The 16128-nt window shown below is 38.7% G+C and overlaps 1 protein-coding gene across 1 annotated transcript in view; it reads right to left on the reverse strand.

Annotated features, from left to right (window-relative positions):
* Window positions 1-14520: 14520 nt before the first annotated feature.
* The window catches only part of Fdx1 (ferredoxin 1), a 38076-nt gene continuing 36468 nt past the window's right edge, over window positions 14521-16128 (reverse strand). Inside the window, exon 4 of the mRNA XM_045145716.1 lies at window positions 14521-15529. Within this exon, the coding sequence (XP_045001651.1) occupies window positions 15415-15529 (115 nt within the window). The 3' untranslated portion in view covers window positions 14521-15414. The remainder of the gene's footprint in view (window positions 15530-16128) is intronic.

Raw genomic sequence — 16128 nt, forward strand, 5'->3', positions numbered from 1 at the left:
CTCAGTCTTCTTTCCTTGCTTTAATCTGTTCAACATTTTATCAGTAAAATTGCTAGAAAACCACATAAAATTAGGGAAATATCACAACTACAATGGAAGAGAGAAAGTCAGTATTCACCAAATATTTAATATTTTCTAGTCTACAGTCACATAAAGTTAGGGAACAGTCATGTGACTGATTGCCCAGTAGTCTGTGAATCAGGCTGTTCTACTCTTTTTTTCTTCCCTTTCAGGAGACACATTAGAGACCCGTGTGCCAGCTGTTCTTACTATATAGAGAGGGCAACCAGACCCACAGTGGACTTCAGGTGCATAAGAATGAAACATTTGTGTATTAAATCACCAAGGTGTAGGGTCTTGTCAGAGCATCTCCTGTGGCAATGAATATAGCAAGCTTTAGACAGCTGAAAAACAACCTTGAGGCATAGTTCCAAGTCAAGAGGAGCAACACCTTCCATCACCAAGTAGTCTTGGGTAAAATGGAGGCAGCCTGAAAAAATCTGTGCCTCAGATATTTTTTGTTTTTTTCTGCAGTAGTACTGGCATGTAGTTCACAGGCACCATTCAAAAACCATGAGCAGAGGTAAAAGAAGCAGTCTTCTGTGATGATGAATATAAATAAGGTCTTGAAACATGAATTTCAGCAACCTCTCTAAATGAGAACTTTCCCACCTCCTTGCTTACTGGGCTTTGGCTTGCAGATTGAGGGTGTAGACACCTCTGTCTATTCTATGGTAAAGCCCACATAAGCAGGCTTTCCTTCTAGAGGTGTACTGAACTCCCATCCATGCCAGCAGTTGGCATCACAACAGTTCTGCAGTAGGAAGAAGCTGGAGAAGCAGGAGGTGGCTGCCTGCTCATGATGACAAGAATTCCTCCTTCAGTAGGAAGAATGGAAGGTGGTTTATATCTGATATGTGGTTATATAATACTATTTCCCTTAGGAACACCACCATGATAGGTAATTGGCAGCACTACCTCTCACCAAAAGAATATAAGTGACTAAAGATCTCTCTGTGGCTCCAAGCTTCTCCTTGGACTCAGAGCTGGCAATCCTTGAAGGGAGCTAGTGGGTTCTTCAGAGAGAATTCGGAAGTTGCAGCTTAACCATATTGTCTTTCACCAAAGACTGCTCTTCTGTGGGTGGTGCTGAGCACATCTATTTAGAGCTAGCTGCTTAAGGAGCAAACTGAACTCTGGGAGAAAAAGAAGAAAGAAACTGTCAGACAGCACATTCATCTCAGAACAGCAGACCTCCAGGTTGGAAAGGAAGACATAAACAGGATAGTTTTCTGCTGTGTATAGCTCAGGTATTTTAGCAATTGTTTAGGATTTGGGATACAAAGAGCTTTTGACAAGTTAGCCAAAATGATGGGCTGATGGGGCAGGGCAAAGTAACAGTTTTTCAAAATGGACATTTTTTTTTTTGCAATTCCACCTGTACAGCTGCTACACCTCACTACTGTCACTTTAAAGAGGCACAGGCACCTCTAAACACACTCCCAAGAATGCCCTGGCTTCTGAAGGAAGGTTCCTGTACAGAGAGTGTGGCTGGATGATGGCATGAAATACTTGCCCCAGGCATTCTTTTCTTGATTTATTGACACCAGGGCAGGACAAAGAGGCAATTTCCTGTTATTCTCTAGGCCAGCCTCTTCACTTGGGAGCTAGATGCTTAGCTGTCATTCTCTGCCCAACTCCAGTGCCACCTGCAGCCTAAATGAGCTCAGCTCCTTAGTAGAATGAGAAGGATGATCCAGAAATTCAATGTCAGGCAAGGTATTCAACTGTGTCCCTTGCCCAAGTTTATTTTTTTAATTATAAGTCTCCATATGACACAGCATTATAAAATATGGTGGCACATTTTGAAAATCATCAGGTGTGTGTAGGGGTAGGTGAGGGGCTAGGGGTTGCAAGGAAGATAGTCATCACTAGGAGTTGACACTTGCCCAAACTGTGTGGTGGGCACATCTTACGGAACAATGGTGTGGAGCATATCAGCCAATGGAGACAGAAGTATCATTAAGGGCTCAGTAAATAGCAATTCCCACCCTCACTTTCCACTTGAGTAATTGAGGCTCTGGGATGTAACTTTGCTGTGGTCATAGATATGGAAAATGCTACAGCTTTGTCTAATAAGGATCATCAGGGTACTTGGTGAAAGCTGTTTCCTAAGATCCATGCCAGATCTTTGACAAGGAGTCTTTGAATCAATGCACACAGCAAGTCCTCAGGTGGCTCTTAACTCTCAGGCAAGTTTAGAAACAGTCTGAGCTAAGAGTGAAATAATAAACTTATTCTAGATCACTTTTTAACTGGCTTAACCTGATTTCTCAAGTTCCCCCACTTTGCACACCCCACTTGCAGAGCTGCACTTGCTTAATCCTGGCCTACAGATTCTGACCCAATGGGCTAAGGAAGCTGTGTAACCTTTACTGCCAGAAGCATCTCAACAAATCAGCCTATTTCCACAGGCAGAAATCAAACAGTAGACACAGCAAACATGAACTAAAGTTCCTCCTCCCTGTTTCCCTTTTCTGTTTTGTTTTGTTTTGTTTTCCGAGGTAGGGTCTTGCTCTAGCTCAGGCTGACCTGGAATTCACTCTGTAGTCTCAGGGTGGCATCAAACTCATGGCGATCTTCTTATTTCTGCGTCCCAAATTCTGGGATTAAAGGCATGCACTACCACACCCGGCTTCCTGTTTCCCTATTATTAGGTGATAAGGGCTTGTACTGGCAGTGTGTTCGCTGGGAAAAATGGCATGCTGCACTGATAAAAGGGGTTGAAGGAAAGGAGAGGATATATATGGGAAGTGGAATTGGAGGGGCAAATAGAAATTTTTATGGCTCAGAAAATCATGCCTGTGGCTACTTGGCAAACTGTGTTAGAACATGACTTGAAGAGAAGAGTCATGGATCTCCTCAGGTGCATTGGTAAGAGTACTGGCAAAATATGCCTCAGCAAAGGATGAGTGAACAGGCAGTATGGATTCTATATGTGCCTGGTGAGGGGGCTGGGAATTAGGTTTCACAATAAAAGACCAGGTTGTTTCAGCCTTCCACAATAGAGAACTCTCCAAGTTGGGCATTCTAGCTTCAGTCTGTTCAGAAAGAATTAATGAGAAATTCTATTACAATTCATAGTTGATACAAAAAAAAAAAAAAAAAAGAAACGAAACCAGGGGAGGGAGGAGAGAGAAAAGAGACAATGCCAAAAAAATGAAAACTCATTTTAGCTCTTCTATTAAAGCCAGATGTATTTTAGGCCTTGTTTCTAGGCAACTGCATAATGGTAATATTCTCAAATTCTTTTTTTAAAGACTCTCAACTGTCAGAGTCAGTAAAGGTCAGAAGGTAATTATAAAGTAATAAGGATGACATATGAGAGGCAGAATCACTCCAGCATGGCTTGGGAAGTAGTGACATTTTATATTTGGCATTCATTTTCAGAAACTCTTGAGATCTCCCTGAGGCACTTGCCTCAGCAAGTCCCCTGACACGATAAAACCTGAACAGGGCATTAGTATCAAACCTGGCTATGCTATCATCACACCCTCTAATCATCCATTAAGGATTAATATAGTTCCCTCAACATGCATAACCCCATACTTAAAGAGGGTGTGCAACAAACATCTAAGAACACCTCAGAATCAATAAAGAACTTTTATACCCAGCAATTGCCTCAGAGAACAGACCAATCAGCTCAATGCATGATGAATAACTCAAAGAAAAGGGCAGGAAGGGAAAAGAGAGGCATGTTTCTAGCAAACTAAAATCTATACTGTGCATGGATGTGCTTAGCTTTAGTTTTCAAAGATAAAGCAGATATTCTCTGTAGTGTTGATGTCACTACTATGGGACTTTGGAACAGAAAAGTATATGAACACTTATTGAGTTCTTTTAGGCAGGCCCTGTATGTACATTACCTGTTGTTTGACTTTCAGTTACAAGGGTTTATAGACAATGCTGGATCTTAGGTTAAGAATGTCCTTGCCCTCTCAACTTGCTATATACTTGACCTTGGAGAGAGGTTATGTGGTAGTCCTCAAGAATGACTGTATTACATTTCTTATAAAACTTTTTACAAGATGCATGAAGTAGTTTATGTACATGATGGTATATGGCCATTGAGTAACATGCCTAGGCCTTTCCATAAATTGACAGAAGAGGATACAGCCCCCGCAGAATCTCATACAACCAAGAGGCCACCTAAGAATGAAGCATGTTCCTGGAGATTATAGGTGATCTGCACCCAACCCCCAACCATGCACAGCTACAGGTCATGCCATACAGAGCTGGCTAGCCTTCTGAGACCAGAGTCCTCAGGTACAAGAGTCAGTTTTGAGGTTGCTTGAAAACCAAATTCAAAAAGAAATGCATGTTGACATTTCCAAGCCTTTTTGCATCAGTCTTAATCATGCAAATGCAAGAGACCCAAATCTCAGGGAATATCTGGGATAAGGTTGCACACTGGAAGCCACTGGATCTGCTCATGGATGTTTTATTCATTGCATCATGAAAAACAAACTAAAGCAACTTGAAAATCCTTGAAAACATAAAACTGGATGTCACATAAAAACCTGGGCTCCAGCTTCTCTTGGAAAAAGACCTGAATACAGTTCTCTTGCCTTCTACACTGGCTGGAGTGAAATAGTGGCTGCTGTCTCCCATTGTCCTTTTCCTTCCATGAGGGGCATGATCTCAATCTCCACTACAAAGCACCTTTCAGTTCAGAAACTGACTCAAAGTGTTCTCAGATGCACCCATCTCTCCATTTCCATCTTGGCTTATCAGGTGGCTAAATTAAAAAAAAAATTCTTTCAAGACTAATGAATCCTGCCAAAACATTCTCCCCTGCTAATTACTTGACACTAGGAGAGGAATGGGGAGATGAGCAAGAGTGCTGCTTCCAAGCTATTCCTGATAATCAGCACCAGGGTGAAGGAGACAGACCATGATGACACTCAACTCCTACCAAAGCAGAGATCCAGAGGCTCCTAAGAGCTTATCACTGAAGTAAACTTAAAATACACCGACCAAGGTTCAGAGAATTTTGTGGAAGAGGGGGCAGGAAGATTTTAAGAGCCACAGATTGGGACATCAAGCCCAGAGGCATTCCCTCCCCCCAATAACTGCTGCTCCCACAAGGCATAACCCATAACCCCATGGGAAATACCAGCAACTCCTCTGAGAAGAGTCCCCAGTAGAAGAGGGGCAGGTACAAGGAAAAAGAGGGTACCAACACATGATGTATTTATACAAAGTTTGTTCTTAATAAAAGTAAAAAACAAAAGAAAAAAGAAAAAAAAAGCTGAGCATGGCAGAATCTTTTGGAGTGAAGAATGTAATGGCACCATACAAGAAGAAAAACAGAGTCAAGTAAGGAGAGAGCCCCCCAAATAAGACCTGAAGGACTATTTAAAAAGGAAAGACAGGAAATGGGGGACAGTGCCTAAAGGAGGAAATAGAAGGGAATTTATATCTCAGCAGGATGGAAGAGAAGACCAGTACCCTTCTCCCTTGCAAGCCTCATAGACTTATGTGTAAAAGAATAACATTAATATCTATGCATTTCTCAGTTTTATTACTAATTAGACTTAACATGTTGGGAATGTTGAATGAAGTGTTAAGTGCAAAGTATGTTAACTTAGGCAGGGGTGAGCTTTTTCCAGTTCAAAATTAATGCCCCAACAAAAGAAATAAGAGCAATGGAATGTTTCACCCAGATGGTTTGGCTCTTTAAGATCTACAAACATTTTGAAAACACTTAACATATTTTTTCAACGATTTCTATGTAGCTGCATTAGTTGATGATTGTTGGCTTACTTATTTCCTGTTTAGTTTTTCCTTTGCTCTCTCTCCAAACATCTTTTGGCATGGAAGGCTGTAGTCAATCCACAAAGTTGGAGTTGGGGCATAACAAGTTGGGTAATAGTGGAGATGGAAAAGTGCCAACAGGTGGTTTCATAATCTGAAGCCTTGTTTCCTTCTTTTATCCTGGCTCTCAGCAAGAACCCTGAGCTTGGTGATAGATATGCTAAAACACACACATTCCCACATCAAATGAAGATACAACCCTGGCCCAAAGATGGCATTTAACTGTAGCCACAGACAAACTCCAAGGCCACATGTGACTGCACAGTCTACTTGGCTGAAAACAAGAACAGTGGTTAGATAAAGGTTGAGTCCTTGGTGGAAGAAAATGCCAGGAATGTCCACTTCCTGAGGCCATTTCTCGGTGTCCTCTTCAAGAAATCTCTCTGTGAAAGGTGTAGCCACTCAGTAGCGGGTGTATGGTGCCAGCAGTCAATGCCACTTTGTTGTATACATGAACTTTCAGTTTTGTAAATTCTGGCAGTGTTCTTAAAGGAAAGGATCAAAGTGTCCTCCTGAAAAGGTCAACCGCCTGGCAAAAGCAGGAAGGACTTAAAAACACTTGCAAGCTTGTCTCCCAACCATCCTGATGAAAGCAACAAGTCAGGGCTGACTGCAAAAGTTGTTGATGGAAGAGTATTTTCAGCTTTGCTTGGTTTAGCTGATTCAAATAATATAATCATACGTACTGACATCAAGCTCTAACCCAAGATCTCCTTCTCACGTTTCTGTCACTTTATGCCCAGAAATCTTTGGGAGACAGTGATGAGCCAAAAAAATAAAGATCTTTAGTAGGAGATTCATTCAGCAAATTAACCCAATACTTACTGATTATTTACTATGTGTCAGTTATTCAAAGCATTAGGAATATTAAGTGAATAAGAGATTGGAATTTACTCTTGAGTTTGTAGTTTTTATTTATTTATTTTTATCACAGGTAGAACACATCACTTGAAATTACTGCATATGTGAGCATTTTTAGCCAATTTTACTGCATACTGCAGGACACAGCTTTTTGCAGTGAGCATCCAGAATGTGCTGTCTCTCCATAACAGAATTACCTTACGGGAAAGCCTTCTAAAACTGGTAAAGTCTACCTCAATGTGTGTTAGTTGGTGCACAAGAATGACTTATTTACCAGGCTAGGTATACTCTATGTCAGTACTTCAAAAAATTAGACAAGGCTGTTAAGAAAGATGTAAAAAATATTTTCAATATTTTAATTAAAGCTACATGTTTAAATGCTGTTTCAACTTAGTAGATGGTAGAGTGCAATTACTCCTTTCAAAACAGAATTGTACACAGCAGTTTGTACTGGAGTATTACAAAGAACTGAGTGGCTTGAACTAGTCAATACTGCTCTAGAAAGTATTTTTTTTTTTTTATGCAAGCCCAACAGATTGGCCTTTTTTTTTTTTTTTTTATGTGAGAGCAAGAATGAGTGAGAAAGAGACAGAGAGAATCGGCATGCCAGGGCCTCCACCCACTCCAAATGAATTCCAGGGGCATGCGCCCCTTGTGCATATTGTGAACTTATGCACTTGTATCACCTTGTATGTCTGGCTTATGTGGGACCTGGAGAGTCAAAACATGAGTCTTTAGGCTTTTCAGACAAGTGCCTTAACAGCTAAGCCATCTCACCTGTCCCAAAGTAAACAATTTATATTTCTTTTTTTTGACTCAACAAATGGATGACTTTATTAAGAGAAGACCAGATACATGCTCATCTCAAACCATCAAGGAGAACAAAGCACACAGACTTACTTATACAATACTTTGGTTTGAAAATTATTCATAACATCAATGTTAAACCTGATATTTGAAAGAAACAAACTGGACAGAGGTGTAAAATACAAACCAAGAAAACACAATTTGCATAGATGAATTAATGTAGACATACAAGTGCCACTTAAGGAAGGCTTGAGCACAGGCAAGTACCTTAGTGATATTAACCACCTCAGCCTCCCCAAACACATGAAAGTAATCAGCACCATGTTTCCCTACTTCCTCATCGAGGCTATGGTCAGGAAGAACTTGTGCTGTAAGAAGGTAAACTGAAAGACTGCTTCCATCAGACTAGTTCCCATGGGTGCATACATATCCACCAGTGGCCAACACCAGTCACATTAAGGCATCCACGATCCACATAGTATCCCTCACAGTTTCATTTAATCTCTAGATAGACATGTGGTTTGAGGTGGCCTGTGTTCTGCCCTCAGACAAACTAACTTCTATCAAGCTTCTATTCAGCTCTATGAAATAGATATTTTGTAGTATCTGCCTCCCACTCCTTCCCCTAGGGCTTGGATATAAATTGATGAGCACTTAGGGTATCTTATTTGTTTCACAGAAATATCCACATTCCAAATATCTAAAAGATTTTATCACTAAAGAAGTGCCTGAGCCCTGTGTCATCTCACTATCAAGAGATTACTTTTCTAAATTCTAAGACAAATGGAAAGTGTCACCTCACATTTCCTGAGGAACTTGATTTATAAAAGCAGATTCTTGTCCTTTTTAATTCAGCACCTTTTTAAAATGCTTGTTGGGATAGACTTTTTAGAAGAAACTTGATTTCAGAGAATTCTTATTGTGGAACATCATTTGTGTATGCTATTTTCCCATGGTACTTTCTCATATGTGATTACCTAGTACGACAGGTGGAAACATAGTATTTCTGAGACAGGATATTTGGTTTTCAGTTACAGAAAGGGATGCAGCTATAGCTTATAAGGATTTCAATAACAAATTCAACCAGAAGAACAAAAATTCAGATTCATCAAATTTTACAGCTAGAATCTGTCTTAGAAATTATGGTATGAGACTCAGTGAAACAAAATGTGTCCTAAGTATGTCCTTTCCTATAACATATTCAACATCTTATCTGTTCTTAGTTTTTGATACTTTATGAAGGAGTATCCCTCTTTCAACTCTTACCTTTATATTTAATCTCACCATAAATAATAAGGATAATGGGACACTAAGAGAATTCATTCTGCCCTGATCTGAGATGCTGAAATCAGAACCAATTTATATTTCTTATTTGGGTTACAGATACTTCTTTTTTCAGTTGTCTTTTTCTTTTACCTATTTTATTAACTTGAGACAGAAAGAAATGGAGATACATGCACCTCCTTGTGCATCTGGCTAAGGTGGATCCTGGGGAATCAAGCCAGGGTCCTTTGGCTTTATAGGCAAAAGCCTTAACTAAGACATCTTCTTCAGCCCCTCTTTTAGTTTTCTTAACAGTATTGTTCCTTACTTTTTCTTTCAATAAAGACAATGAATTAGCCAGCCCACTCCCAAACAATAAATATGAAGTTGTACCATCATGTGCTCCCAAAGTCTTTATACCCTAGACATTATCAAATCATTATTATTTCTTGAGGATTTAATGTATGTGGCAACCACAGCATTTCTCTAGCATACAATAAAATACAGCAATTCCACTGTCAATAGCACTAATCAGATCAGTGAGCTCAAGACAATCTCTTTACCCACTTGCCTTTTAAACCTAATTATCCCAGTGACTTCTGGGTCAGTGAGGCCCTGAGGGCCCCAAAACAGTACAGGCTATTGCTAAGGCTCTTGGATTCCCACCAGAACTAGATAGTATGAGCTTATTGGTGAAGACAACACATGCTTCAGTTGCAGGTCACTTAAAAATCACAATGGAGCCAGACATAATGGTGCATACATTTAATCCCAGTGCTTGAGAGACAGAGGTAGAAGGATCAACTTAAGTTCAAGGCTACCCTAGACTACATAGTGAATTCCAGGTCAGCCTGGGCTAGAGTGAGTCACCACCTCAAAAAAACAAAAGATCAAGCTGAGCTGAGCTGGAAGCCTCCTCTCTGTAGACCAGCCAGCACAGCGCTAGAAAGTGTTATACAGCCTGCTAGGAGAGAAGTCATCAATAGCCTTAACCAGCAGTGAACTCTGCAAGCTACACAAATTAATGCAATACTAATTAACAGTAACTAATGCCATAGTAGCATGTCTATTATGGGGGTAACCAACTGCTATCTGATTGGATTGAATTACTGCTCCAGAGGAGGAAATCATGCATGGTACTAAAAAATCTAGTCAAAAACTAGCAAGGTCATAAGCTTTAGTATAGGTGGTGGGAGATGGGGGAAGCTATTGCTGTTGTTTGGCTAAATGGATATAATATACCCACCAAATAAATGAATAAATAAAATATGTAAAAGCAATTAAAAAGTGCAAGTGAACCTGCAGTTCATATATCATACAATTCAACTTATGCTTAAATGCTTAAGATTTAGATTTTATCTTGAAGCATACAGTGGGTGCATAGCTGTAATCCCAGCACTTAGGAGGTAGAGGAAGGATCAGGGTTTCAAGGTCATCCTTATCTACATAACTAGTGCAAGGCAAGTCTGAAATAACTGAAACCTTACCAAAAAAAGAAAGAAAGAAAGAAAGAGAGAGAGAGAGAGAGAAGGAAAGAAAGAAAAAAAGACAGCAGCAGCAATATTCTACAATTACCTAGTGCTTGGCACTCAGATGTGTTTACACTTAAATCTTTTAATTCCAAAACTGTGTCCAGTGGCTATTGTTAAGTGGGAGAGAGAATAATTTCACTAAGATAGTGGGAAAACTTTCCTCTACTTAAAAGAAGTAACTTGAACAGGTATAAGGGATAAGCTCTAAATAGGGACACTGATGTGGAGGAACTGCCTCTACATAACTAGTGCAAGGCAAGTCTGAAGTAACTGAGACTGTACCAAAAAAAAAAAAAAAGAAAAGAAGAGGAAAGAAAAGAAAAAAGACAGCAGCAGCAATATTCTACAATTACCTAGTGCTTGGCACTCAGAAGTGTTTACACTTAAATCTTTTAATTAGAAAACTATGTCCAGTGGCTATTGTTAAATGGGTGAGAATAGTTTCGCTAAGATAGTGGGAAAACTTTTCCCTACTTAAGAGAAGTAACTTGAAGAACAGGTATGAGAGACAAGCTCTAAATAGGGACACTAATGTGGAGGAACTGCCAGGAGGATTGTCATGAGTTCGAGGCCACCCTGAGACTATATAGTTAATTCCAGGTCAGCCTGGACCAGAGTGAGACCTACCTCGAAAAACTAAAAAAAAAGAAAAGAAAAAAAGAAAGAACTCTATCTAAGAAAGTCTGATCCCATGCCTCTGATCCCCCAGCACTAGGGAGGTAGAGGTGGGAAGATCACCGTGAGTTCAAGGATAGCTTGAGACTGCAGAGTGAGTTCTAGGTCAGCCTGGGCAAGAGTGAGACTTTATCTCGAAAAACAAACAAACAAAAAAGTAACTCTAAGTTGGAAACTCACCAAAAGTGTTACTGCATGATACTTCAGAATTCCATATACAGGGCTGGTTAACTAGGTCACCTAAGGATCATCAGACAGTCTTTGTGCATAGCTGTGTTCCTTTATTACTGCTGGAATTAACTATATATGTAGTCTAAGGGTGGCCTCGAACTCACGGCAATCCTCCTACCTCTGCCTCCTGAGTGCTGGGATTAAAGGTGTGCACCACCATGCCCGGTTTAAGAGTTATTTCTTAAATAGTACCCAGGACATCAAAAGGAAAGAGAACTGAAAATTCTGTTGTTTCAGCCATGCATTAGTCCTCTCTCAATGTACAGAACTTTCCCAACCACGCCTTCTGGGAAGTAGCTTCTGGCTGATTCAGATTCTCTCTTCATGCCTCAAATCTGTCTTGGTATACCCATATTTATGTGTCTGCTAATGATCATTCCTTCCTCCTGCCAGCTGATTATCTAATTTTTGAGTTTCTAGAAGCTTATAAACAGAAGAAAATCAGATAAAAATAACTTGAGGGCTGGAGAGATGACTCAGCAGTTAAAGTGCTTGTCTACAAAGCCTAAGGACCCAGGTTAGATTTCCTACTGCCCACATAAAGACAGATGCATAAGGTGGCACATGCATCTGGAGTTCACTTGCAGTGGCCTGAGGCCCAAGATCACCCATTCCCCCTCTCTATACATATATATATGTATATATTTATATATATCTGTATAGTATACATATATATAAAATCTGTGTCTCTCATAAATAAATGTGATTTGCTGACATTAAATGATTCCAATTGTTGCTTAACTGAGATCCTATTTCTCTTCTTTTATACCTCTCTTATAGGAAACAGAGTTTTTAATGTCATATTGTGGCTTAAAACTTAAGTTTCAACATACTATTTTTAGTAATAAATATATAACACATTTTTTCTTTTTTTATACTGTAAGTTATGTTATAAATAAGAAATCCATGTAACAAATTCTAATGCAAAATTTGGTTAACCACAAAACTTTAAGTATTCTTAAGGAAGGAAAAGGCATAGAGTCCTTAAGTCTCCCTTTTAAAGCCAAATGTAACTGCTGTAATGAATGCTCAGTGACCATTATATAGACTAGATGGACCATTACGTGATACTTTGGTAGCTATTAAAAAAATAGGAAAGCTGTCTTTTAAGACAAAAATGGGAATATTTTCAGTGAAAATTAGTAAGAAGGTTTTAGGAATGAATTCCTACAATGCTTCTCTTAAGGAAAAATAAAAAGAATTCAGTGGTTCTGAAGTGCTTTATGTAATTACAGGTTGTGGTTTTATCTGTGAAATCCAAATATAATATAAGTGTTAGCACATAACCAATAATTAAGAGTACTACACAAAAGAAAGATGCTTTTCTTGTTGGAAAATGACTAAGAAAGGGAAACTAACAGTGCATGGCACTGAGAAGGAGCCTACTATTTTTCCTTTTAATTTAAATCACCAGTCAAAAAGGAAAATGATGTGAGTTACATAATAAAACAAGTCATCATAATAAAAATAATATAAGATTTCTCAATATTGAAGATGAAAAACTGCTTTCCCTAAAACTTTTAGGGCTCTGTCAATATTCATAGGCAAAATAAAGGGTAAGTTCACCTGAAATAACATTACTATTGTAGCTTTAAAACATATCTCCAAATTCTGATACCCCGCTATTCTAATGGCAGGCCAGATCTAGTTCTTTACTTCAAATGAAATAAGACATAGTAAGTACCATGGAGTGGGTGCCTCTCAGCATGCTTGCTTAGAACCCAGTCACTACTCTGTAAGAAAGCCAAGGCCACATATAGTTGTTTTACCCAATAGCCCCTGCTAGCCTCCTTAGCTGACACCTGCCAGTTAGGAGGGATAAGCCTGTAGACTCCAACACCTATATTTCTAGTCTTGTAGCTTGGAGCTCAGACACCAGGAAGCAGACCAAATCAACCCTGTTCCACACTCTGAATTCCTGACCCATAGATTCTGTCTGAAATGACAATAGGTTATGTACAGCAATAGATACACCAATAGTTACCTACAATGCACATCCTTCAAATATGGGTTTAAAATTACCCTGGAAGAATAAACCTTATATATAAACCAACTACTGAGTATGGTCTCTAATAAATAAGGTTAATTTTTATACAATTAAACATCACTGATTTGAACTTTCTTAATTTGAAATAATTTAGACCACTCATTTTTATGTTTTGGTCAAGTATCCTCACTAAAGTTTTCTGGAAAGGTGGGTTTTGGGTATCTGCATAAGAACATAATACTGAAACCAGCTAGCAGAATTGCTCGAAGAACTTTAAAGGACAGCACTCTCCATAGAGAAAGCATGCTCTCTCCAAGCAGCAGATGAGCACCAGATGCCTCAAGCTATTCCTAATCATCAGTCACATATTCATTAGCTCTAACTCCCATTGAGCAAATCAATCAGTTTGATTTGAACAGATTATGTATGCATATACACACTTTTACCTTTGATAATTCTCCCTTCCTTGAGGACATTTCTCATCTTGGTAACCTGCCTTTTTATGGAGCACAACTAAAGGCTTTATGTGAAGTTTTATTCTTGACTGATATTTACACCAAGGAACCAATTATAATAAAGTACTTGAAGTTATCTCAACCCATACTTTTTACCACTCTAATTTGTTCTATCTTCCTCACAATCAGTATACTTTAGCTGGTTACTTCCATAGAACACACTCTGTGCTCTTGTTAATTTTTATAAGTGTATTTTTAGTGCTGATAAGGATACAAATGACCTTCATACATGATTGGTAATCTGAAATTACCCCCTATTTCTAGACCTGTGGCATACGGCTGACCTGGCTGTACTCTGTGAGAGAGAGGAGTGGCACTGTAGGCTGTGCAATATGCCTCAGTGAGTGCATCACACAGCTCATATACATACCAAAGGCATCAGATTTCATTCTTTAAAGCCAGCAATTTATAAATACACAATATTTTTTAAAGAGATTAGGAAGACAATTGCTCTTGAGATAGAGAAGAATAAACACATTGAATTTTAGTTTCTTCTCCTGGTTTGGTCAGAATAGAAACTTCTTTGACAGCAGGATAATGTCTATGCTTGGTTTACAATTCTTATTGAGTCAAAATTTGAAATACTTATTAGGTTAATAACTATCATTAAAATTAAGCATTTTCCTAGGAAGTTAAATTTTTCCATACACATTCATATTTAATTACAGGTATAACCCAATGTTGCTTGTCAAAAACAGAGAAAGCAGACTCAGAGAATACTTCCCATGGTATCCAGGTTCTTGTCATTAAAGAAAAAAATCAGATACAAAACTTAAGAAAGAACTAGGGGAAATTTTTTATTATAAGGCAAAAGTACATATTCAAGAAGCATATGCAGCATGGGGTTTTTGATAATGTCTTAAGGGCAAATTTTAGAGGTAGAAAAGATTATTCATAAATTAAGGCAGTATGGATAATTACAAGAATGGGAAAAATTTCCCCTGAATAAGCCTTAATCTCCCCTTTTCGAATCCTAAATGCAGCTTGGGGATATGTCATTAATCACAAAGATGATGCAATTGTGCAAAGCTAATGAAATGGATATGCTATTACAACAAAACAAAAGATAGCTAGCTCAGTCCTGGTAGGCAATTCTGGTCACAGCTGGTTTGGGGTGGTCTTGTGATGATACTGGCTAAGAAATTACATGATGGCCTCTGTAATAAGCTCTCTGAATGCATCCAATTTAACTACCTTGCAACCTTCCTCTTTCTGTCCCTACCAGCCTCAGTAAGGTCTTCTTAAATTCTCCAGTCCATCTAAGAATAAAATTTACAATAATAAAGGTTCTATGACAGATTTCTCTAGTTAGTTACATTGCTCTAGACAAACCAGGATAGAGTTCAACCTTCACCCAAATAAAGGGACAATAATGCTTTTCTTAAACCTACCTTCTAGATAAGCGAGCATAAAATTAAATGGTAACATTTTACTAAAGACCATCATATCAGCTACCCTCAAATTTTGATTGATATTTTTATAATTTAACCAAAATAAAAACTGCTAACTGTTAATACTACAAAGTTGAATAGTTATATAAGATGATTTAAAATAATAAATTTGGTCATAATAATAAACGTAGGCACCCATGTTCTCATTTAGCTATATAGAGAAATAATTATAAAAATAGGTAAAATTTCATGAAAATATCTCCTTTTATTGTAGCTTAGGATTTCTTGCTCATGTCAACAGACTGTCTAACATCAGCCACTGCATCAGGTACTCGAACAGTCATATTGTCCATAGCCTTGGTCAAGCAGACTTGGCAGCCCAACCGTGATCTGTACAGAAAAAGAAGAAGGTTTGGTTTAGTACTAAGTATCTATTATTCATAAGACAATGCAGTTGTTTAGCAGATAGATAATGTCTTGCTCCAGCCCAGGCTGGCCTGCAACTGACTATGTAGTCTTAGGGTACCCAAAACTCATGACAACCCTATCTCTGCTTCCCAAGTGCTGGGATTAAAGGTGTGTGCCACCTATACTTTCTTACCCAAAACTGTTAGGGAATTAATTAACCTTTTAAATTTCCTTTAGGTCAAAGTAGACACAACATCCATATCAATAGAGGGTAACAAGGTAAATATGGAAACAAGCTGGTGCACCAATGGACCCATCAAAACTATTTGGTGAAACAGCTGACAAGCAAGAAAATATACAGAGGAAAAACAGGTGGACACGAGAACTGATATTATTAGTAAGGTCAAAAAATAATTAAATTGAAAGCATACAGACTGGAAAATATAGATACACTTTTTAAAGCCAAACATGGTGGTGCACGACTGTAATACCAACACTTGGAAGATGTGGGCAGGAGGATCAGGAGTTCAAGGCCATCCTCAACTATCTAACCAGTCTGAAGCCAGCCTGGGCTCTATGAG

Source organism: Jaculus jaculus, chromosome 3, assembly GCF_020740685.1.
Source record: "Jaculus jaculus isolate mJacJac1 chromosome 3, mJacJac1.mat.Y.cur, whole genome shotgun sequence".
Lineage (NCBI taxonomy): Eukaryota > Metazoa > Chordata > Mammalia > Rodentia > Dipodidae > Jaculus > Jaculus jaculus.